This window comes from Stegodyphus dumicola, chromosome 4 (assembly GCF_044657685.1).
Source record: "Stegodyphus dumicola isolate Sdum_Otavi_A_Nest chromosome 4, ASM4465768v1".
Classification (NCBI taxonomy): Eukaryota; Metazoa; Arthropoda; class Arachnida; order Araneae; family Eresidae; genus Stegodyphus; species Stegodyphus dumicola.
Genome location: NC_140771.1, coordinates 26,785,324 through 26,810,514, shown reverse-complemented (window position 1 = coordinate 26,810,514; position 25,191 = coordinate 26,785,324). Strand labels below are relative to the sequence as shown.

At 33.1% G+C, this 25,191-nt stretch overlaps 1 protein-coding gene across 4 annotated transcripts in view; it reads left to right on the top strand.

Moving 5' to 3' along the window:
• Nucleotides 1-25,191, top strand: part of LOC118186485 (adenylate cyclase type 2-like) — a 216,462-nt gene that overhangs the window by 147,286 nt on the left and 43,985 nt on the right. For all 4 annotated transcript variants that reach the window (XM_035356587.2, XM_035356585.2, XM_035356586.2 and 1 more), the window contains exons 9-14: nucleotides 1,163-1,321; nucleotides 2,688-2,829; nucleotides 8,970-9,068; nucleotides 9,167-9,225; nucleotides 14,017-14,100; nucleotides 17,156-17,323. In XM_035356587.2, coding sequence (XP_035212478.2) covers nucleotides 1,163-1,321; nucleotides 2,688-2,829; nucleotides 8,970-9,068; nucleotides 9,167-9,225; nucleotides 14,017-14,100; nucleotides 17,156-17,323 — 711 coding nt within the window. The remainder of the gene's footprint in view (nucleotides 1-1,162; nucleotides 1,322-2,687; nucleotides 2,830-8,969; nucleotides 9,069-9,166; nucleotides 9,226-14,016; nucleotides 14,101-17,155; nucleotides 17,324-25,191) is intronic.

Below are 25,191 nucleotides of genomic sequence, written 5' to 3'. Positions count from 1 at the left end.
AATTGAAAAAAAAAAAAAAAAAAAAAGGACGACCATTTTTTTTTGCGAAATAATGTATTCTTGAATAAGTGTTTTTCGAACCCGAGATTCAGTGGTCGCGCATCGCGATCGCTGTATGTGACTGCCATTTTGAGTGTGAAACACCGCATACAATATATATGACAATCTACAGCAGCACTTGACTGCCATTTTGACTGCGAAACATCGCATTATGCATTTCTAAATGCTTAGGGAAGCTTCTGCTTACAGGCACAGTTTTTCCATCTGTTCTTTCAGTCAGCTGAAATTGTTCTTTCAAAAAATTCACTGAAATAACCTTCGATTCTATCTATGCATTAAGAATTGCCAAAATTCATATAGAATTGAGCTCTGAATTACTCATAAAGAATTGAGCTCTGAATTACTCATAAAGAATTGAGCTCTGAATAACTCATAAAGGATGACTCCGAATGAAACGGAAATATGATAATCGAAGCAACTGAAATGAAATTTCATCGCAAAGTTTATAAGTACGTCAAACTAAAATTCCTAGTTTGAAGCCGCTCGATAGGTATGAGGTAACAAGAGTACTATAGGATAAGAACTGAAAGCCTACAGAATTCCAAACCAACTACAATCTTGTTATGAGAGATTACACATATGACGTAATTAATGATAATAACAGAGTGTTCGTAGGGGACACAAGTTAAAAATGCAGAAACTGTGCAGGATTAAAGCAAGTAAAGTGAATGTGAATCCGGTCTTTGTTCTTTCCTACGAGGAGAAAAGAGCTTCGTTTTCTTACAACTTCGAAATCGTGAATGGCGCCTGTACATAATTCATATCAAATGGGCCTTACATGATCTCTTGTAACTACATTGTCGATGGTTTTGATTTAAATGCCTTTCAATTCTTATCCTATGGTATATTTGTGACTTTGTATTTTTAAGTGGCTTAGAATGTGTGACTTTAATTTGACAAGCGTATCTCTTTTTTTGTGTGTGGGTGGGTGTGTGCGTGCGTGCGTGATACGTTTTTCATGTGAGTTTTGTTTAGTTGACGGATTCCACTTTCACATCTCTTGCCAATTCTTAAACCTTATTTCTGATTTTTTTCCTTTATGTTCATGCTGTTTTGATGAAATATGCATACTATTAAAAAACACTTTTGATTATTTTTATAGAAATTTTCGTGAGGAGACACATGTCAATGTTGATATGCGCATAGGTGTTCACAGCGGTAATGTGCTTAGTGGATTACTTGGCCTTCGCAAATGGCAATTTGATATCTGGTCCCGTGATGTCACTATTGCCAGCCGTATGGAACAGTCGGGAAGACCAGGGTAAGTAGCATTTAGTGAACAGTGTCTGACAAGTAATGATAGCGTTTTAGTCTGCTTTCAATATAGCAAGTCATGATAGCGTCAAGTCTGCTCTTATAGTGTATGATTAATTATATACTATGACAAAATTCTTCAAACTAAAGAAAAAGAAAAAAAATTGTACTTGTCACAAAATTTGTACTACCAAGATTCTGGAAATGACTGCAAAGTTTGTAAGTGCAAAAGCACCAATTGTAAGCATTTATTTATTTACTACATTCAAAATTAATAAAAATGGATGTCTAATAAGGCTATACACATTTATTTGTAGAAAACATTAGGTGCCCTATTACATTTCAACCTGTACCTGTCAATAGCAACATGTTGTCTTATACCTTGTCCCCCCCGTAAGACCGTGTACAATCAAAAGTTTCTTATTAAATTTTGACGCCGCGCTGCTGGCGTCCCAGGGAGTTCTTGCGTTCTATAATTGCGGATTCCGGACGATACCCGGATAGTCCTTATAAGCCGCCCGTGTGTCTGGACATACTACCACCTGTCAATAGCAACAGTTTCCCAGATAGAAGAATGGTTAATGAAGCATTCTGAAGATTCCAGCCGATCCATGCCTTCCCCGAGTTAGAAAGCCGTGGAAGGCATGCGTGTTTATAAACGTATAAGTGTCTGTGAAGCAAAGGGCACGCATGGCGAGTTGAAAGCTCTGTCGAGAAGCTGATGGCAGGAAAAGAGGGGTGGCAGACACTTGGACCACTTCCCAGGTGTTTCTTGGAATTTTAAATGGGGGCAGTAGCTTAACAGTTAGTTAAGTACAGCAGTATCTCAATCACTTATGGTACTAGAGAGATGCTGACCTAGCTTCTACCATAACAAGATAACATGATCCGTTGTTTTTAGAGCATATTGTTCTAATTTCATCACTGCATTTGAGCTACCTTTTTATTCTGTAGTTTATTTGTAGCTTCAGTTCTTTACTGTTAAGTAAAGTATTTGTAATTCTAGCTACCGTACCAAATAGGCGCGTGAAAGTAATCCCAATTCTCCATTTTGAGCTTCCAGTTAACTCGTAAAGGTCTGTTAAAAGAAATCTTCAAAATCTGTGCACGTTTTGAAACAGAAACTATTTTCACTGGCATTTAGCGTAATTTGCATTAAGAAACTGCAATATTCAACTTTACCCTCGCATAACTGAAATTTGCATAAACATAAATTAATGTTACAATAATTGGATGAATTATTGTAACAGAAGCCAAAGACATGACAGAGTAAAACCTTACAATCCAATTATTCGGATATTAATATAATTATTACCATGTTTATTACCGCATTATTTTTTATACGATGGCTTTAAGCGGAAGTGTTTTTACAGATGTGTGCATGTGAGCAGAGCCACGAAAGATTTGCTCCAAGGCAAATATAACATTGAACCTGGCAATGGAAACATAAGGGACGAGTACTTGAATAAACTGGATATGGAAACATTCTTCATCACCCCTTACAAGAAGAACCAAGTAAGTATCTTAATGCCGGCATATGTGGAATTTTAAAAAAATACATGTTATGAACATTTGAAGATTTTAAAGTTATCATTTGATCAAACAAAGTTTTGCTACTGTATCATCAAGCAGCCAATTGCGTTCAATTTTAATAATTGCATCTGTTGAACATCAATATGATTAATATTTAGAAATAATTTGAATTAAAATGTTTAAAGATTTCTTAAGGTAGGATTAAATAATCCTGAGAAAAGTCGAAATTTCAAATTTTCGAATCTCAGATCATTTTTAAAACTCGAGTGATTCGGTGATTCGAATTTCCTATTCCTAGTATTTATCTGTCACTAGCGAAAGCTCAACTGTAATAAAATCCGATTGAGTGATGCGAAGAATGCATATAAAAGGTGCTTGTTTTTACTTCCTTGTACGAAGTAAAAAGGAAGTATTGTAATCGCGAAAAGTTTCAGGCAGCCTATTTCAACGAAAATATCCATTTTGACCGCTATCGAATGCAATTTAACGATGTTTTTGCGTGATATCTGTACGGATATCACGCAAAAACAGAAGGACAGAATAAAATACTCTTTTCCTTCAAAAAATTATGAAACTGCTTTAAAATTAATTCTGAAGAGAATTTTTCGTGGCGTCTGTACGAACATATGTACGTGCGTGCGTACGTACGTATCTCGCATAACTCAAAAACGAGTAGCCTCAGAACGTTGAAATTTCGTATATAGGACTGCTATAACATGTAGATGTGCACCTCGTATTTTGGTTACAATCGGCCGCACCAAACGTATATAAATATATTTATATATATATCCACTCTGTTACCCGGCTTAGTGATCTCAGTTTCTTTACTCTTATATGTTGGTAAATTGTTCCTTTTTGTGCTTTAAAAATGATTGAATTATGTTGTTTTTATCTTCCGGTTAAGGATTTTATGCCTTTAGTAAATCTGTGTGCAATATTTTTAGAATTATCAGCAATTTTAAAGTTTTTTAATTCCCGTTAAGCCTTTTTTAATGGCGGCCATTGATGTTTACATTTGAAACAGGAGACTAGTGGATTTGTTGCCAATCTAGGGAAACTTAGCTTCGCAACAACAAAGATAACGCCTTCATTTATTATTTAAATCATGCTTAATCCTTTCTGGAATTTTTTCGAGGAAATAAGTGTTTAAGATTTACTTCGTAATTTTTAATTTAGATATTTTGAGTTTTTATGTATTTTTGCCTTCTCGCGAAGTGAGAACGGAATTAATTAAATGAGAAATACTCAATCGTCTGTGAAAAACTGTTTCTTTTTTGTTTTGTTTGCTTAATTTCTTTTATACATCATTCTAGCTTTATTATGGTATTTGAATAGAATATGTGGCAACGATTAGATAATTCTATTCTTTAAATGATATAAATTTTGTGCATTATGAGTTATAATATGAACGAAATATATAAGTTAACTGTTATAATAATTATTGGATTATGTAACAGTTAACTTAGTTTCCGTTATAAAATTATTTTATAAGTTAACTGTTATATAATTATTAATACTGTTAAGTGAATCTAGCGCCAGAGTGTGGCTACGGTAAATAAAAACTAGAGTGAATTTTAAAGAATGCATTTATTCTATTGTGGTTTATGCGCTGTCGGCGAAGTAAATTTAATTCAATCCAATAAGTTTAAATGAAATGCAAGAAAAAATGCGTATAATTTAATATTCCAATACAAGGAAGTCATAGGGTGTACACATCAGATTTTTTTTAATATTTATTTATCTTAGACGTGCTTTTCGTACTGGGAAAACGTATCTAAGCACGGTAACTGAGAATAAAACTGCCGGTAATATAACACGAACGGCTCTTGTATAATGAGCGTCATCCGCGTAATGATGTTCATTATGCGTGACGCTGTTTCTCGTAGGATACTATGCGAATAATTTTAAACAAGCATGGTAGAAAATTGCGTTGAAGCATAAAAAAATTTCGCAGTATATTGAAAACACTGTCAATGTTAGATATTTTCTAATTCATTGCTTCTAAGAAACATTTACTTACATATATGATATATATATGATTAGATATATGCACACAGTTTTCCTGTTTTGAAATTCAGTTTAGTTTGAATCTTCCTACTGAGGTTGAAGAATTAGCTTATCTCTAACTTTCTTGAACACGTGCATTTGGTTATTATGGGAAGTGCAAATTTTAAGAAGCTGTCTAAGCTGGTTTGCCTCTTCCTCAAGATGGATCTGAAGTCATATCATAAAACACATCAGCCATTCTGTTCATCTCAGCGTATTGAGATGCGCCACTGCTTGACTGTGACCTGGACCTTTATCCAGAACAATAAATTTCTGTTTTAAGAAAGGTAGACTCAATTTAATTTTCAATTCTTCAGAAGGTCCTTAATATTTACAATTAGCATGGGCACTTTGTGTTTTCCTCTTTCAGTAAGAGTTCGTTTTTTTCATGACGTGTCAAAGAAGGCTTTCAGCTCTTCAGTGGTAATAAGATATTCAGAAATATTTTTACTTGTCCGTCTTCTTACTCATTATATTTGCTCATGCATAGATCTTTTTTTTATTATTATTATTTACTCACCGTTAAAACAGAAAGAAAACAAATTTTCTTCGCGTTTATTGAGGGATAAAATTTGCCAGCATTTCGTCATTCGAGATTAATTTCGTTACGTGGGACATTCACAGTGTATATCAAATCCACACTGTGATTTCTTTATGCGATGTACAGCCAAACCACAAACTTCTAAATAGATCGTGTTTTTGCGACAGAAACAAGAAAGAAACAGGAAAGTTAAAAACTTAAGTTGTAAAATAGTAACGTAACGTATTAGTATCGCAAAATAATTGCAATATCTTTGTTGTCACTGACCACTCAGTTTCCTTTCTTATTTGCATCGGAGAGGAGATTGAATGACCTTGACCAGGATTTTATAAAGAGTAGCCTCGAACTGCATACACAACGAATACCAATCTAAAATTTCTAGGAAACGATCATTTCTATAAAAACATTCGTTTCCTCTATCCAGATATTAGGCTGAGAATCGTGCGAATAGATCAAAAGTTTCTTAATTATGCACAAAATTGCTGAGAAGATGGAGAAAAATAGGGAAATAAATACAATATTTATCATACACTTCCACTCGTAGTGCTGAAATTCTTCTTGTAAAATTCTGAGCACATTTTGGAAAACGTTTTTAATTAAAAGCACAGGCAATGCAGTTGCCTTATGCATTAGCATAAGGCAATTGCATTGGCTAAGCATTAGACAAGAGAGATAAATATGTACTCTTTTTAATTGCTACGGAAACAATAATTCCTTAAGACAATAGCAATTTCCGTTAAATTCTAGCGCTATTTATGAAATAACAAAAGCTACTAAGAAATTTAAAGTAAGCTCTTGAGATGCCCAAATAAGCAAAATAGTTATGTTTAAAAGTTACAAAAATATCAAAAGCAGCGATTTATCGAGTTTTAAAACAAAACGAAGAGTATGGACACGTTGATATCAGTTAAAATGTTTGTAAAAAGGATCTAATATGCTGTGAAAATGATTAAATGATTAAAGGGAAGTTCATTGACAAACACACATTTTTTTCCTATCATTTTATGCGAAAACTGAAAAATCAAAATGAACTGTTCATGGAATTAAGGAAGAACTAGGCTTAAAGTCTTATACCAAAAAGGTAAAGAAGTTCAAGTTTGAAAAGCCTTAAAATTTATAAGCACTTCATTCTAGTGAGTGGAAACTGATCATAAATGAGAATCATATGATGTGATTGATCCTAATTTCAGCGCTGGCACTAAATCCTATTGTTATTTACATTTCAAGATAAAGCTTAAAGAGAAATTCGCAAGAAAAGAAATTAATTGTATGACATACTATTATCGAAGAGAGCAGTGTTTAAATCAGTCTTTTGTTTTTAGGCAACTATGAGTGGTTCTCAATTAAATCAATCCATTAAGAAATGTTTGATTACTTTCATTAATGTTATCATCATCTAAAGAAAATTTTTATTTTGGTCGGGCTTAGTTACCAACTATTATAGAAAAGATTTCAAATATTTAAATAACCAAAAATTTTATTTTGTATCTAATCGAATCTTGAACATATTCAAGTTAAATGTTTTGGGCCATTCTTAAAAGGAAATTTATCGGAGAAAAGAAACAAAAAAACTTGATTCAGCTCAAGAGATTATTATTTTAAAGAAACAATACAATGTCGCCTGAAGAGACAGATCGAAAATTACTGTAAGGTAGGCCTAAGAAGAATTTAACATGAAACTCAAATGTTCACAACGAAAAAGAGCTAAGTTTTGATTTTATTTTAACCTTCATGTAAATTTAAAAAAAAAAAAAATTATCTTATTTTATACTGTATGCTTTTTGCAGGTATGGATTTGACATTATTAAAAAAAAAAAAAAAATGCTTACAGCCAGTTTTCTCAAGCACTTTGCTGCAAATGAGCATGTTAGTAATGAAATTTTCATGCCAACAGATAAGAGCTTACTCCTTTTTACAGATTTTGTTATCAGACATTGTGTCAAACCAGCGATGACTCAGAAATTTAATGGAAAATTAGCGTAGTCACCCACTTGTGACTGTACAAAGCAGAGATTTATTTTGACTTTTCACAAAGCAGATATAGTTAGTGAACTCACTTACCCAAAATGTTGGCTCCGCTCTCTGTTGGCGCCATCTAGTTCCAGAAATTGTATTTAATTGGAGTTCCAAGTGCGAGAGTTCATATTCTGCTGTGCAACTATGTATGCGGCTAAAAACCGTTCCGAAAACCGACCTTGTGATCAAGAAGCATTTCGAAAATCGGTACCCTATGCCAGTGATCTTAAACTGGTGGCCTCTGACGCAAGTTTGCACTGTCCACGAATGCTTTCCAATTATATATTTTTTATAAATAAGAAGCTTTTAGTTAGACGGAATTTAATGAGCACAACTGTTGTTGAAAGGGAAAATGCTAGAATGAATAGCTTGGGACTTAGCCACGTGCTTGTATTCCAAGCTACATGGCTCGGATAAGGTGAGAGAAATTTCGTCGGTTAATATATTTATTTCGCTAGCCGATGGTTGATGGAGCTTCAATATTCTGAATTTCTACTGAAATGGTACATCTGATATATAGTTGAGTCGATCACTAACTAGTAACTGGATACACAGCTGTGCAATTCATTTTGCATATACAGCTGTGCAATTCATTTTCATTAGTTAGAGACTTGTAGTGCAAAATGAAGAACGAATCTACGACTAATAAAACCTAGTTGTGCTTGTTGATAGATTTACCTTACATAAATACCTATCTTTTGAAATTGTGCCTAATTTATGAATGATGCTTTTATACGAGAATTCATTTTGTTGTGGTAAAGTTGTAAATAAAATTAATAAATAAAGTTATTAAGGTTTTTTTATTACGAGATTAAACTGCACAAGATATGTCTTTAACAAAGGGTTAAAAATATATATACACGTTGGACTTTTTTTTTTTTTTCACAGGATAAACAGAAATTATATATTAAATTTTATATATTATTTCCAAGGCTAGAAATTAGAATCGAAACACCTCAAAGTGTCACGCTGTAGCAAGAAACAGGGAAATTTATTATTATTCATATAAAAACATATGTATTTTTTCTGTATATGTCAAAGAAAAGTTTAATAAACAAAGAAAAAGAATAGGTTGTTATTATTTATTTTCCGTTTCTGTCCCATTTCGAAAGGTTTCCATAATTTTTGCATTTTTTTAAAGCTAAAAATAAGTTATTTAGTCCTTAAATCACTGCATTAAACGTTAAACAATTTGAATTATTTCACATTAAATTCGGCCTGAAGCTATTCAACAGGCAATACGTTTGAATTACAAAATGTACACAACAGGAATTTCTTGCAAGTACCAGCCTTTAATTTTCAGATAGAAAAAAATATAAATTTCAGTTTTTCCTTTCAGTTACTTTTATTAGCGTTTATATATGTTTTGATGAATATTTAGTTAGTAAAATTAAACATGGAACTTAATTTATTTTTTTCAATTTTGCTAAGTTTTGTTTATTTCTTTAATTACAAAATTAAGTGAAATCTTCTGCTAAAAACTAAAGACATCTTGAATAACATTTTTTTCATCTTTCAGTTAAAAAGGGATTCTTTATACGTCCCTATTCATTCTGACAGAAGCCCTGCTCATTCAACAAGACGCATTTCATCTCTAAACCAATCTAAAGCACAAAGAGTAAGTGAATATTTTCTCCTTTTTTCTTCATGAGTTCATGAGTTTTTTTTTTTTTTTTTTTTTTTCTTGTAACAATATATTTGATTCTTTATTTCTAGAAATTGTCATCGGCTACAGAAATTTTATCATCCAGAAGACGAACAGTTTTAGGATTCAGGTAATTGTTTTCCATTTCTCATCCGATAATTTTTAAGAGACTGAAGCAATTCACATTTCACATTTCTCCGACTGGATAGCTGATCTACGTGTTAACGAATTTAAGCTGACTTCTATCGTCAGAACAGCTCCTATGTTGGAGAAGGTGACAGAAAAGATAATGCGATTTACCTGATTGATGTCACCTCTCATATCCGCATCTCACCTCTACCGGCCCACTTGTGACAGAACGGTAAACCAGCTGAAGTTTGGTAATCCAACCCAGATTCCTGAAATTTTTCGTGATTTCTTCTATGTACAACGTAGTTATGTTTGTAGAGTCATTAGGTTAATTGGAAGCGGGAAAGATGAAAAATGAGCAACACCTTCGCCGGGAATCGAACCACGGACCTCTGGAATACGCGCACAGCGTGCAGACTCCTACACCACGAAGGCGGGAGAAATACCTTATATCTTGAACATAGGAGAAATCACAAAAACTTAAACCACGGTCTAGCTGTCCTTGAAACATTCTTTACGAAGGCGTTAGACACAAAGGCGTTCTATGCAGATAGCCGTTTACGCTTTGCCATAATATAAATAATGAAATCCTTATTATCTTGAATTTTTTTTTAACTTAACATTGCGATCTTCCGTTTTATAAGAAAAGAAATATTCGAGGGAAACATTTCTGCGTTTTGATAAGTATAACCAGCAACAGCGAAAAATATAAAGCAGATTTTACGTTAATTTAATTGGTTCCTTGAAAATTTGATCACAGTAAGTGATTAATTATATTAACCGCTAATTTTTATTAAATGGGAAAGATTTTATAAAGGGCTTCCATAAGATGGTTACGAGTTTGCATAAAGAACTTGTGACCGAAGGCTTTAGAGTAATGCCTAACACTATATAAGGTTTATTTTAGATAATACTATTTTGTTGCTGTTGTTGTTATTAATTCTTTTCATACCTTTTGTTTCTTCTATTTTGCCTTAATTCTTTTCACTAATGTTTGGTTTTCTTGGATAATTTCATAGAGAAAACATTTAAACTTGCAAATTTTCGAATCTCCCGGCAAACTTTTCAAATCGTGCATTCATTTGTAAAATTTATTTTAGTTAACCCATTATTTTTATGATAATTCTATTCCGTATTTCTCTTTCTTCCGTGTGCCATCGCTAGAATGCAAATTTTTTTTTAATAGCAAATAAAGTAGTATTGAAAAAGGAAGAACTATGCCAGCCTACCAGTAATCTCTTTATCCCTGAGATAGCCACCTGTGTTCTAGAAATCGTGATAAATTGAGCCAAGTTAATGAGGTTTTGAAAATTTTCATCAATGCAGTATGTATTTAAGTATTGGAATTTCCTGGGATTTCGCAAGTACCAGTGGTTAGAATTGTTTAACTTTTAAATTTGCAAAAAGACATGGCTTCTGATAAACTTTCTATTTAAGTTTTATCTTTTGCTTGTGCTCTTGGAGTATAGACTTCTAATAAGTGTGAAGATGAGAATTCGTGCAAGCAAAGAAAAGTTAAACAAGGGCAGTTTAATAGCTACTTAGGTTTAGTTTGACTCAATAACATAGAAATTCATGTTCGGCGAAAGATTTTTGATTTCGAATCAGAAGAATTTCAGAAATTTGCACTCCTTCATAGGGATTTCCAGTGTGGATAACGAGGCTACTATTCCCAAAAGTGTTTCATGCAGATGCGAGTACAAATATTCCGAAATTTTCTCCGAATAGACGTGGCTGGGGAAGAATCAAAATAAACATTCGTTTGCTTCCTGAAATCCGTTATAGAACGTATCGCTCGACAGAAAGATTCTGGAAACGACTAGCTTAAATTTAGTGTTTTTCTCGGAGCTGAATCCTAGTGTTTCGAAATGGTAATAGAGACATTTTTCCGAATTTGGAACGTAAACATATTGTTCAAACGAAGAAAGTACATTATTCTACTGGTTAAAGCAACAGTTGTTCATAAATTGGAGGACATGTTTCATAACGATGTGCATTTTCTCAAATTCTAATCATTAATATGCAGGATTATACAAAAAACAAAACCAAAATTATTCGATTTTAAGGAGTTTTTTTTAATTGAAGAAAAAAACTTCAACTTCTTAACCATGCAGAAACTAATAATAGCGCTACCGCTATTATTATAGAAACCCCTAATAATAGCGATGCTTTCTATTTTGTATTACATATTTTAAAAGAGTTGAAGGATTCTAAACTCACATATGTCTCGAGTTGCGGACTTCTGTGCGATGCACTGGAGCGTTTCACAGATCTTTTCCACTTTTTCCGCCGAAATGCGCGGCCGTCCAGGACTTACAGTCAAACGATACAAACATCTGCTATTTTGAAGCTGCGAAATATTCACGCACTCCAGAACGCAGAATGTTTTTTCAGAACGCAGAATGAAATGCCGTATTTCCGAGTGCAACAATTAACTTAGCGCTGAAAGAGAATGACGTACCCAGTGCACAAGAGATTCTTGCCGGCAAATATTCCAAAATTAGAAACTTTACTGTCAGATTATGCGTGACTCATTTTGTGAACATGCTTGAGAATTATAATAGAACTTTAAAACTTTTTTTTTTTTTTAAATAATCATGTACATTATATTGGGTCAGTCCATAAATTCGTGCGCATTTTTTGGTAAATTTTTAAGTAATATAAAAAACACAATTTAACAATTTAATCAATATATATTTTCTTCCATTATCTTCAATGCCTCTCCATCTTACAGGCAGCTTTTTTATGCCACTGCTGTAGAAAGACTCTTGTTTTGATGCAAAAAATCTTTAAAGTTCATTGCGTACATCCTGTTTAGAATTTCATTTTTTCCCCAGGAAAAAATTTTGTAAGGCACGAAATAAGTGAAAATCACTTGGGGCAATATCTGGGGAGTAAGCAGGATGTGGCAAAAGCTCCCAATTAAATTCATTCATTTTTGGCAGCGTTGTTCGAGTCGTATGCGGTCTAGCGTTATCATGATGAAACAACACTTTCTTAATATTTACCCATCGTGGGCGTTTTCCGATCCATTCTGAGTTTAGACGGCAAAGTTTGTTCACTATAAACTTCTGAATGAATCGTTTGATTTGGTTTTAACAGTTCAAAACGTCCTGAACGGGGTTCATCATCTATGCTGCTTTTTTCACCTTTAAACTTTTTAACCCATTTCTGGGCAGTCCTTACACTAATAGTGTGTTCAACATGTAAACTATTAATTTTTATCGCTGCAAACCTGGCAAATTCACCACACGAAAATAAAAAATGTAGCACAGCACGTTTGTACTGATTATCTATATTCATCTTTTATGGGAACTAAAATGCGTTCGATATTTACGAAAGTTGGTGATGAACTGAATAATATGTCAACAGGTTCAAAATTGTATTGTTTTAGTAAATGCGTCATAGTGAATTCCACGCATACTCTTAATGCGCACGAACTTATGGACTGACCCGATTTTTTTTATCATAGTGTTGTTCATTGTGAAATTAAATGACAACTTTTGATTAAAAAATAGCTCGGGAACCCCTGATTGATTTTTGGACAACAAGGGCCCGCGGACCACGGTTTGAGAAACGAACATCAAATTATTTATATAAAATGGAATCAGATGATTAGCATTTCTTAAAATAGCAATTATGTAAACCTGTAGTACTTTTATAAAATATTTCTCAAAAGCAGGAATGTAATAAATTTTAATATGAAGTTAGGTCAGTAGTAAGATTCAGCTAATTCGGTAAATCCAGTACATGAAATATTTTCAATTATGCGAACTGTTTATTTCAACATTTATTTCAACTTCATCGCTTCTTAGCATGTAGTTTATCACTTTTTCGAGTAGGAAACTAGTTCTTAAAATTTTTTAATCCTGACACTAATATTCATGTAGAACTGCTCATGTTGGTATGTTTTAAAACGCCTTTCTAATAAACAGCGGTGTAATTATTACATATTCAAAGATAATTTTTAATTCGAATTTTAAAAGTTCATTCTTCTTGAAGTTAGAAGACACAATACATCTTAGTGTAAAAGTAATCTTAGTGTAGATTTGCTTCAATTCTATGGTTGTAAGGTTTTATGCAGCTTGTTACAAAATATGTGACATAAAATAAAGCAATGGTTTTGAAATACATATACATTGTCCTTTTTTTGTGGGGTTTTTATTAATAAAGTAAAAATAAATACTTATCAGCCAGAAACAATGCTTAACCGCAAATCCCTCCTGTAACTAAGGGGAAAATTCCCTCTTGGCTGAGAACACCTAAAGTAAAGCTTGTCGCAAAATTTAAACGTAAAATGTATAACTTTGCGGAAAAGGTAAGAGGTATAATACAGCTTGGTGGAAAAACTAGAGATATTTAATGCAAATTTCTATAAATACAGTTTACTGCAACTTCGTATAAAACTGTATTTTTGAGCATTTGGATGCATTTTGAAATGTGAAACCAACGCTAAGCATGATAAATACTATATCATCATAAAAACAATTCCATAGGCAATTCAAAGTTTTCTGTGAATTGAAAAACATATAGTTATGGCGAAATAAATGACTATACAATACTGTAAGTGATCTAATGGAAAGTACGACATTTGCACCAAGCTGTATATGTAACTTAACAACCTCAAAACATGACCTTTTAGAGTGGAAATAAATTATTTTTTCAACTTTTTTATATATATTTTTAGAAAATATTTAAACACTTGCTTGCAAACGAAGCAAGAAAATCTTTTTAACTTCACTGTTCATTTATAAACGAAGAATGTTCATTGCTTTTTTTTTATTATTAACAGCTTATTACAGTTCCGCCAGATGGTCAGTCAAGTCAACGAGTTCATGGAGACCGCCATCGACGCTATGGCTCTAAGTAAGAAAGAGTACGTCTCTTAAGGCTTCTCTTCTGTATCCCCGTTCCTCTTAAAAATAGACTGTTTTACCCATTTTTATACTATTTAACTCATTAAAAGAGAAATATTTCTCTCCTTTATTCAATTAGTGTTGTGTATCAATTAAAACAGCCTCCATTTGTAGCAATTCTGAATTGATGATACCTTATTTTACATAGTACGAACATCGAAATATGAGCAACTGCTTAGTACCATGTTGTGTTACAATATAGCTGCAAAATTTCCGTCACATAGACTACTGACTTCGAATGGGACAGGCATTCAGAAAACTTTATCGGAGTTTTTGAATCATTCCTGCTTGATTCAAGGCGTATGAAGTACATGTGGCTGTCCGGGTAACGGCCATCTGAAGTCACTGAAGTTAGATATTTACACTTTGCAGCTGGGCTTTCCAAGTGAAAAACTTGATGTATTGGGTTCATGCAGGAAAGACTGAGAATTTCTTATTGTTACTTCCAACTATGGAGGTGCACATCTGTAGAATAGATGCAGAACCGGTAGAGATGACACTGGGATTTATTTAGACCTCCAAATCTCTCCTTCAGCTTATCTGTCGTCCAATCTGCATGCATCAAAATACTATTTTGAGATAATCTTTGACCTAGGACATAGTTTCTTAAACTATGGGTGGTGACCCTAAATGCGGCGCAATTCGAAATCTTGGAGTCATGAAAATTTAATTCCATAGTTGAATATAAAGAAACCGCATATAAGACTTTAAAAAAAATTACGTTAATTGACATTAATGAGATTAAACGTTTAAAGACATTACATTAATTGGTATTAATGAGATTAATTACCTGTTATATAAAGTTCAAAAGGAATTTGTAAAACTATCTAGCGATTCATACTTAAAACTTGAGTTTTAACAAAACTTCTTGATGAATTCTGGATGAGTTAGAACTAAATTTCTCATTACTTTTGAAATGGCATTAAATGTTCTTCTCTAATTCAGCATCATATAGTTTTATAAAACTACTTTTTCAGCTTTAACGCTAATTAAAACCAAATGTCGTTCAACGTTGAAACATGTTGAAGATTCTTTATGCCCAGCAGTGTAAAATATCGCACCAACATTTAATCTCTCATGTAGCAGAAAACAAGCACATCTGTCTCATTAGAATTTTCTTTAATTTTTGTTTGCTTAAAATAAAACCTAAAACTTCTTCATTTTATATGCATATTGTTTACAAAAGAAGTGAATTCTTTAGGGGAGAATATTTATTTTTATATCTGTACTTTATATTTAATATCTGGGGTCGGGAAAAAAATCTCAGTGATAAAAATGGGTCGCGATTGAAAAAACTTTTAAGAAGCCCCGATCTAGGAAGGCCGATCGTGAACCGTTGGCTGTTTAGTCGTCCGTGCCACTGCTGGAATTCAAACCACGCGTTTTCTAATTGCTAATTGGTATTTATACTACGAGAGCACGTATAGATGCCTGTTCATTCCCCAACGATCATTTTGTGACTCCCATTTGCAGTAGCATTTACTGTCGGCCCTTTTAGAAAAGGAGAAGGACCTTGGTTCAGGCTAACAATTTGAATCTCTTTTGAAGTACCACGTTGTTTCATCATTGCAGCAACAGTAATTACTGCGACTCTGTCATTGCTGTTGCTGCAATGATTCCTATGTAAGATGGAAATCCGCTGCGTTTGACAATACTAGTCACTACAATACCAGTCACTGACAATACCAGTCTACTGTATACTCCATGTACTCCGCTACGTATATCATCATTTGTGTATATTGTGTTTATTCTATGTTTGTATAATACCCCCATTCATTTGTCATTTAGTATGTATCTGTTTGGTTCTTGATTTTTACTTATTTTTTATGTAACTGCTTACGCTGCACCTATGTCATGTAACAATTATTGGGTCACACATCATCATGGACTCTCACCTGGAATACTGTGCATTTCTTTTTAAACTCCGCACTGTCTCAAGATTCACTCATTTGTACTCTCCTTCGCTGGACTTGGTATATCAGCAACAGCCGTAGCAAAAGTCTCGTTTGGACTCCTTAACTGTTCTACATTGGACTTACTGATTTTCTAAAATTTGCTATTTAATTGCAGATTCTTCTTGAATGGACTATGTCATTACTTTTTGTTCGTAATGTACACAGAATAGAAAATCGGCTAACCATTACACCAGGGTAGCGTCAAGAGCCGCGGGTCCCTATTTGCATCAACAACAAAGATTGCCTGAGCGGACAATACCAGTGGCGTAGCTATACTTAGCTGCCACTTTTGGACATAAAGGAATAATCAACTTCTACAATATGTCCAGCACGTTCACTAGACTTGAACTCATGTGACTTTTGTCTTTGGCGATACCTGAAAAATTTACAAATTTAGCGGAAGGAAACCTAGCAACATGCATTGTATCTGCATCATCTATAGTTTGGTCACGCTATCTTCCAAATTCAGATTGTATTGGAAAACGAAGGTTTCTTATGTCACTCTTGAATGTTTATTACATTTGTTTCACATTCCCGCGTAACGAAAAGTAATTTAATCCCCTATCGGTAAGTATTTTAACTATTTTTTTCTTCCCCAAACAAAATTCGATTGGTTCAGGAATATTTACACAAAACTTCAATTAATTCTGACTAGTAGCTAGGGCCCGAATGAGCCTAATTGGCGCCCGGGGCAAAAACGTCTCTTCCCCTCTGCTTCACTATTTCAGAATGTTTCGGTTGTAATGAAGAACCGAATTTTATAGAGGTATTTAAATTTTTATAATAATAAACTTCCTATTCAATTTGGGGTCCCCCTCTGATGTGGGTTGCCCGGGGCAACTGTCCCGTGGCAACTCGTATGCCCCTGCCTTAGTCAGGCTCTGTAGTAGCTCTTATTTCGAAACATTTTAAAATATGAACTTTATATTATAATTACCAGCAAGTTTTATCTTATCTGTTTGCATCGCTGCAAGATATGCGATTGATTTAAACATAAATTTTATTTGTAAATGAATTGCGGTTTTCCCATTTTTTTGATAAAATAACGCATTTTTTTCAGCCAGTGGTTTAAACCAGAAGGCATTCAACCATTGCTGCTGACTTTCCATGACAGATCAGTAGAAGTTCCATTCCTAAAGCAAAAAGATCCTTTATTTAAATATTCACTGCTGTCTACACTTTTCATGTGCTTCGTAATTATTACTGTGAGCGCTCTCATCAAGCCAAGGTAAGATAGCAAATATCTTATTCTGAAATCAATACTCAGGTATTTAAAATGAGATACAAAGGATCAAACCTGTCTAGGGTATCTGTCTAGAAACTTATTGAAAAATGGCGTAAAAGAATGGAGTTGACTTCTAATGCAAAGTTCAAAACATAAATCTAAAATATCTTTCTCCTTAAATTTGAATATTAGACTGCGGAAATGAATATTTTGTGTCGTACAAATTACATTTTCTTTGTTTCAAAATAACTCTCAAATCGTCTTTGTTTATATGTTGAATTATTTCCCAGTTATTTGAAATATACACTACATAACATATTCAGTTAGAATATACTAAATTTATAACGGTATGGAAGCGAAATTCGCAAATCAAATTGTGAAACTGTGCTACCATCTGAATTTCGCACTAAGATATTCGTAAAGTAAAATTTAAAATAAATTAAATTAATTCTAGTTGTTCTAGCAATGATCAAACTTTTCTAGGGTGTTTGTTTAGAAGCTTAGTCGAAAAATGGCGCATAAGAAAGAAGTGGACGCTTAATGCAAAGTTCTAAACATAAATATAAAATATCTTTCTCATTAAATTTAAAAATTAATCTGCGAAAATGAATAATTTAGGTAGTACATGTCACATTTTCTTTTTTTTTTAAAAATAACTGTCAAATCTACTTCTATCGTGATATTGTGCTGTCGTCGGAATTTTACACTAACATATCCGTAAAATAAAAATTAAATTAATCAATCCTAGTTATTCTAGCAATGATAAAAGTAAATATCACACAACTAAATAGTGTTGCTGGTTGATTTTTTTAATCTTTTAATTTAATGCTTTTGATTTTTTATAAAGGAATTAAATTTTGGTAATGCGACAGTGCTCGTACTGGAAATCAAGATTTTCATTAAAGTGTAACGCAAAACATCATTGTACATACATATTTTCTGCATTATGTAGAAAGTTTCCGAGTTAGAACAAAAAAAAAAAAAAAAAAAAAAAAAAAAGAATTAATTCAGCATCAAAACTATGTGTCACTGTTGGAACTATGCGTCACTAGGTGTCAAAATGTGGAGATGTGAGTAAATTATGTGTTTCATATATATGTATGTAAAGATCATATTGTTACAATAAAATAAATTTGTCTGAAGTTTTATGAAAATTAATAAATTATTTTCGCTTAATTACTCAGAAAAATGAAAACGAATGAAAATGCAATATTTATCAAAACGTGGAACAAAGTAAATGAAACACAAATTTTGTAGTTAAATTCTACATATAATTGCAGTCACATTGCATGTACTTAGATGTGTATATATTACCGAGAAAGACCGAAATTGGAGAATGTATACACTCATAAAGAATCACTTCGATATTTAGCCTGTTCTCCACGAGCTGCGATGACAGCTTTCCACGGTCCGGCATAGAAGATACCAACTTCTGAAAATAATCCTGGGCAGGTTCATGAAACCAAACCCTAATAAAGCTTTCCTGAGATTTAATCTTAATAGCAGGCTTCATAGCAGCACTTTTGATACCCATTAAATGCCAACAATTTCCAGCGAGATCCAATTTCCTACAATTTCCAGATCAGGGCTGTTTCCAGGCCAGTTCAAAACGTGTATACTAGATTTTTGTAATATAGGCCTGCACTTGAAAGAGGGAAGTAAGAAGTAAATTTTATAATATCTGTTATGTTGTGGACAAGAAATCTGTAAATGCGGCAACAAAATCATGCATAAATAAGTTAGATTGTACTTTCCGATTGCGCTGTATGGCAGGGTGCAGAGTTCTAATGAAAAATGCAATTTGCAGTATCTTTAAAATGATCCACAACAACTGGCTTTAAATACAACTTCAAGCTTTGTGTATACACTGATGCATTCACAGTTCAAGTAATAAATTTCAGGCATTAACTCCTTTGATGAATATGCATCTCTAGACCATTTGACTCGCTGGGAATTTCACACTAGGCAATATGCAATCTGGAACATAATCTTCACTTTTATGTCTCCGAAAATACCGCTTGCTGTCCGATCCATGTAAGTTGAATTTGGATTCATCCGAAAAAATTAGAGTTCTGCTGAACCTTTGTTCGTGAAACATACTCTTTTATCCAAAAAGTTCGCTTTTCACTTTTTTATTATTATTATTATCCCAAGAGGAGCGTTAGCTCAGAAGAGCTATTAGTCTCAGAACGGGATTTTGAGTTGAATCACTCTAAAAGTCTGAATCACTTTTCAAATTGTTGCCACCAAATATTATCGCCCTGTATTATATTTCAAGAAATTACATAATGAATAATCTGCATGAATGTAATAATTTTCGCATTGTAAAAAAAACAACGGTATCATAAAATTCTGAAAAACGTAGTCCTCCACCCGAATAAGAGCACCTCGATGCCCGAATTTGGAATTTGTTTTATTGTCTGTTTTATATTTTGTAAAACTTTAATGAATTTTTGAATAACAAACTCAACGATTTCAAAGCGAGCAATCTCAACACTGTACGAGGAAAAAAAAAACATTTTATCTCCAGCAGCGAGACTGTCTATCGGAAAATCTAAAGATATGCTGTTTTTAAATATTTTAAATAATACACAATAATTTTAATATTTTAAATAATACACAAATTTTGTAAAACTTTCACGAATTTTTTACTAACAAAAGTGAGCAATGGCAAAACTGTACGAATATATATATGAAATGTAATTTCTCATACATTATTTGTTTTGTGCAGCCGGGGCAACAGGAATGAGACAAATTTTGGATTATAAAGTGGTAGGTTTATTTTAGCATACATCTCACAAGCGTTGTTTTTGTACCTTGAGCAGAAGCCCTATTTATACCTATGTGTGCGTCACGAGGCTCCTCCAATCAGCGATATTAATTGAAATCACGAGGTGACGCTATCCTCTCATCAGGAGTGTTCTAAAGGACTTTATGTAATATGACAGATTTATGAGTTTGGCGATTTGGCGGGCGCCAACAAGTTAATATATTTTATACTAAAGAAAGGATTTCGCCAAAATTTAGGGACAGGGATGCAATTTAGGTAGAGAATCGCCAATATATTATTAAGCAATATTATTAGAATTTAATTTAATCAATTGATTTAAAAATATCATTACAAATTATCCCCCCCATCTGAAAAGGCTTGCAGTCGCGGCCGTTGACCCAAGACAGTCCAGATAGTGAGAGCAGAAATTTTAGTTATTAGGAAATTAAGTGTGTAGGAAAACTGATTGGATTTACCTCAAGGCACACAAAGTGCTTACATAAAATATGACATAAAATATTTGAATATAATTAATACAGTATATAAAATATAATAAATGATTAATGAAATTATAATATAGTAACTAAGTGCAGCACAAATAAAGCACTAATAACATATTGCTGGTTAGCTACGCGGCAACAGGAAATAGTAATATAACTGAATTTGTAAGTTTATATCTTAAGGCATGCCATTCACAGTTTGTGTATGAGTCCGTACAATCATTAGAGTTGTCATTCAGGCTCATCTTCAGTCTTTTACTGGTCTTTGGAGATCTCCGGATCATTTAATTAGGGCTAGAATTATGGATTAGCATTGGCACTGAAAACATTTGAGTTTTTATGTCACTATTCTAGAGCTCTTATACTCTTGTTGAAAATACACATTTTGCTAGGTTTTTAACATATTTTGTCACTCTATTTTTCTCTTATTAATGATAACAAAACAAAATTGGACTTCCAACATCCATACCAGTTTTTTGTACACGATGCTGCAGAAACATAAAATGAAATTCAAAAGTTGCAACAACTGAAATTTAACTTTTTCAACTGTTGCTACAATTTATAACACAAACATAGGAAAACATGAGCTCAAGGAAATGTGAGGGTATAGTACTCAACTTGTAGTATAGCCTCAATGGAGTGTTTCCCACACGGAAAGTGCATTGAACCTGAAACTCAAGTTTGAAGGAGCCCAGTAAAAGAAAAGGGCAGACAAACTTTTCAGGCACTGAGAGATAAATCAACTATTAAGGGGGACAACAGGATGAAAACTAAAAGAAGGGTTATGGATAGTTTATTGATTTATAAATTTTGATTTATTCATGATGTAATTTAAAGTTCTCGGGTGGATAATAGAACCTTAATTTTGACGAATGTACAATCTCAGTTGGTTTCTTCGTGTGAAACTTTTCCCTGTCGATTTCATAATTAACTTCAGATAATTTATTCATAATCCGATAAGGGCCTGAATAGGGTGAAGTCAATTTTCTAGTATTTGGGTATTCGAATTCCTCGTAAAGGACAAAATCTCCAGGTTGAAATTTAGATTCTACAAATCTGATGTCATATCTAGTTTTATTCTTTCGGTGATATTCGATAGTTCTTTTCTTTGCTAAAGCCCTTGCTTCATTTAAGGAAGGGTATTTATTTTGATCAATTGGAGATTCAAAAGGGAGGTTACCAAATAGTAAGTATGCTGGGGTGAACTTAGTTACCGTATGAGGGGAGCTGTTGAATTCGATAACAACTTGCTCTAGCACTTTAGTCCATGGTACTTTTTTAGAAGAAGAATTTACTTTACATTTTAGTCGACTTACTATTGATTGATTTACTCTTTCTACTTTACCATTTGTCTGGGGATGGTGAGATGAAGTTAAAAGTTGTTTAACATTATGCTTTTTAAGAAATTTTTTGAATCTAGAGGAAGTGAAGGCTGCATTCCTGTCACTCAGAATTTTTTCGGGGACTTGTATTTGAAATATTTGTTTTAGACAATTGGCATAGGTTTCTGAAGTTACACTTTTAGAGGGAAAAGCCCAGACATATCTTGTTGCATGGTCAATAACTATATGTAAATATTTTTTTGTAGAATTATAATAATTAAATCCTCCCACAGTGTCAATAGAGAGACATTCGAAAGGTTTGTCGGTTGGGGGTACGTCTTGCATAAGACCAAATTTTTTTCTGTTTTTTCTTTTTATTAAGTTGACAAGTATGACAATGTTTAACAAAATTTCCGATATCTTCGCTAATATGAGGCCAATAATATTGAGGGGTGATTAAGTTAAGCATAATTTGAACTCCCGGGTGACCAAAATTTTCATAGGTTTTATTCAACAATTTTAATCTTAAAGATTTAGGTACTACAGTTTTATAAAAATTCTTTTTCTTAATTACCATCATATCATTTATCTCTTCGTAATTTTTTCCGCAGACATTATCAGTTTTTTGTTGTTGGATTATTTCATTTCTATCAAGTAAATGTACATAATGTTGGAGGTGCTGTGAAACAGGATGTCTAGAAAGCATGTCAGCTTCAATATTGGTAGAGCCCTTCTGATACTTTACTTCATAATTGAACATACTTAGTTTGAGTGACCAACGGAAGAGTCTACCTTTTAAATTTTTAACATTTTTTAGCCAAACGAGGGCCGCATGGTCCGTATGTATAATAAATTTTTGTCCATGCAGATAGTAATAGAATTTGTCTAGGCCATCTACTATGGCCAAACATTCTAACTCATTAATCGTATAATTTTTCTCATAATTTCTTAAAGTTCGGGAATGATATGATACAGGGTGAAAGACATCATTTTTATCTTGTTGTTTCAAAACAGCTCCAACAGCAGTTTGAGAAGCGTCAACAAAAATATGACATGGCCTACTGGAATCATACAATTGTAAAACAGGTTTGGAAATCAGTATTCTTTTCATTTCGTCGAAAGCTTTTTGACATTGGTCATCCCATTCCCACTTGACATCTTTTTTCAAGAGTCTGTTTAATGGAGCTCTAATAGTTGCATAATTCGGAATGAATCTATGATACACATTCACACTTCCCAAAACTCTTTGTAACACTTTGGTGTTACTGGGGTTTTTAAGTTTCTTAATAACTTCTATATTATGGTTATCGGGAATTATTCTACCATTTTTTATTTCATAGCCAAGAAATGTGATCTGATTTCTGGCAAACACACATTTGTTTCGATTCAATTTAATATGCTCCTCTTTAAACACCTCAAACAAAATTTTTAAATGTTCTAAATGTTCCTTCTCGGAGGAAGAGTAAACGATTATATCATCAAAGTAACTGCAAGCGAAATTAATTTTATTTTTTATTAATATTCGTCTAATTGTTCTGTTAAAAATTGCAGGAGCATTTTTGAAACCAAAAGGGAGTCTTAACCATTCGAATAATCCAAAATTCGTGCAAAAAGCTAATTTCTCAGTATCTGCAGGGTGAATCGGGATATGCCAGAAACCAGATCTCAAATCAATTGTAGAAAATACTTTTGCTTTACTTAATTTGTCTAACAAAGTGTCAATGCGAGGAAGAGGGTTTGCATCTGTTTTAGCCAGGGAATTCAATTTTCGATAATCTATACACAATCTAGTTTTCTTACCTTCCTCACGTTTAAATACTAAAGTCACGGGGGACGAATATGGGCTACAACTTTCTTTAATTATACCTGCTTGTAATAATTGATCAATTTGGGTCTTAATTTCCTCTTCTTCCATAGGGGATGTTCTATAAGGTCTTAATGATACAGGCAAATCAGAATTTAAATTAATTCGTTGAGGTTCAATATTAATTTTTCCTACATCATACTTATTTTTAGAAAACACAGATGAATAATCATTTAACAATTTTTCCAAGTTATACTCTTTGTTATCGACAGTATTAGAAACAGCATTTTTTCACATAAATGTTAGACTGAGAAACTAATTCCTTTGGATTTGTAGTCCGAGATTTACAGGTTGGAAAATTTCTTACATCATCATCATTACTAATTCAGAATCATCATCATTATTAATCATCATCATTATTAACAATCATCATCATTATTAACACATGGATAAACATTTGTTGTACCACCTTGAAGTTGGAGGTGTAGAGATATGGGTCGGCTGTCAAAATGGCAGTCATCATTAAGTACAATAGCTCTCTGTTTAATTTTTAAATTAGTACAATCAATACTCAACTCAAATAATTTGCATTCATAAAGTCCTAAAATTACATAATTCAAATTATTATCAAGAACAAACAAGGTAATTTGGTTACTAATCCGTCCAATTTTCATTTGTATACAACATATTTTGTTGAAGATTATTTTTCCTTTAGTTTGGGTTACTGAAAATGATCTAACTCTTTGTACTTTTAAACGTAATTGTCTAGCTGTTTTGGAAGAAATTATTGATATGGTGGCACCACTGTCTACAACACACTCTAAACGTTTCTTATTGGACAAATATCCCGACACCTTTAATAGTCAACTACTGTGAGGGGTTTCTGGGGTTGGTTCTATTGCAAGGGGCGTAACATTAGATGTATCAGATCTTTCCCCCCTGAAAGGACAAACCTGAAACCAGTGAAAAGCATTTGGGATTCCGTTCCGGGTGCAAAGTCTACAGGGACTGGGTGGCAATGGAAATCTATTTTGAGAATTATAATTATGATGGCTTGTAAATCTTGGACCACTGAACCGATTATAAAAATTACTTGATCTTTGAAAACGTTGAAAATTGTTGGCTCTAGGAGAATCTTGTTTCACAGTAGTTTCATAGCTTGAAGCTGAAATTCTACTTCTATTAAATCGATTGTAATCTTGGGGACTGTTCCCAATTGGAGTAACAAATCTGGAGGTGCACTTTTGATTTGTTGATTTTCGCTAATCTTAATAAGCTTATGGACATGAGTAAGCCAAGAGATGGGGTCAGAGGGTGCGTTGATCGTCATTAAGGATTTTAATTCTATAGGAAGGCCATCCGTCAGACCCTCCAAGATCATTTCATGAGTTAGATTTAATTTTTTACCAATATCTAATTTTTTGCGAAAATATTGCGTTATGTCTTCTTTATGATTGTACTTGTAATTGGCAAAC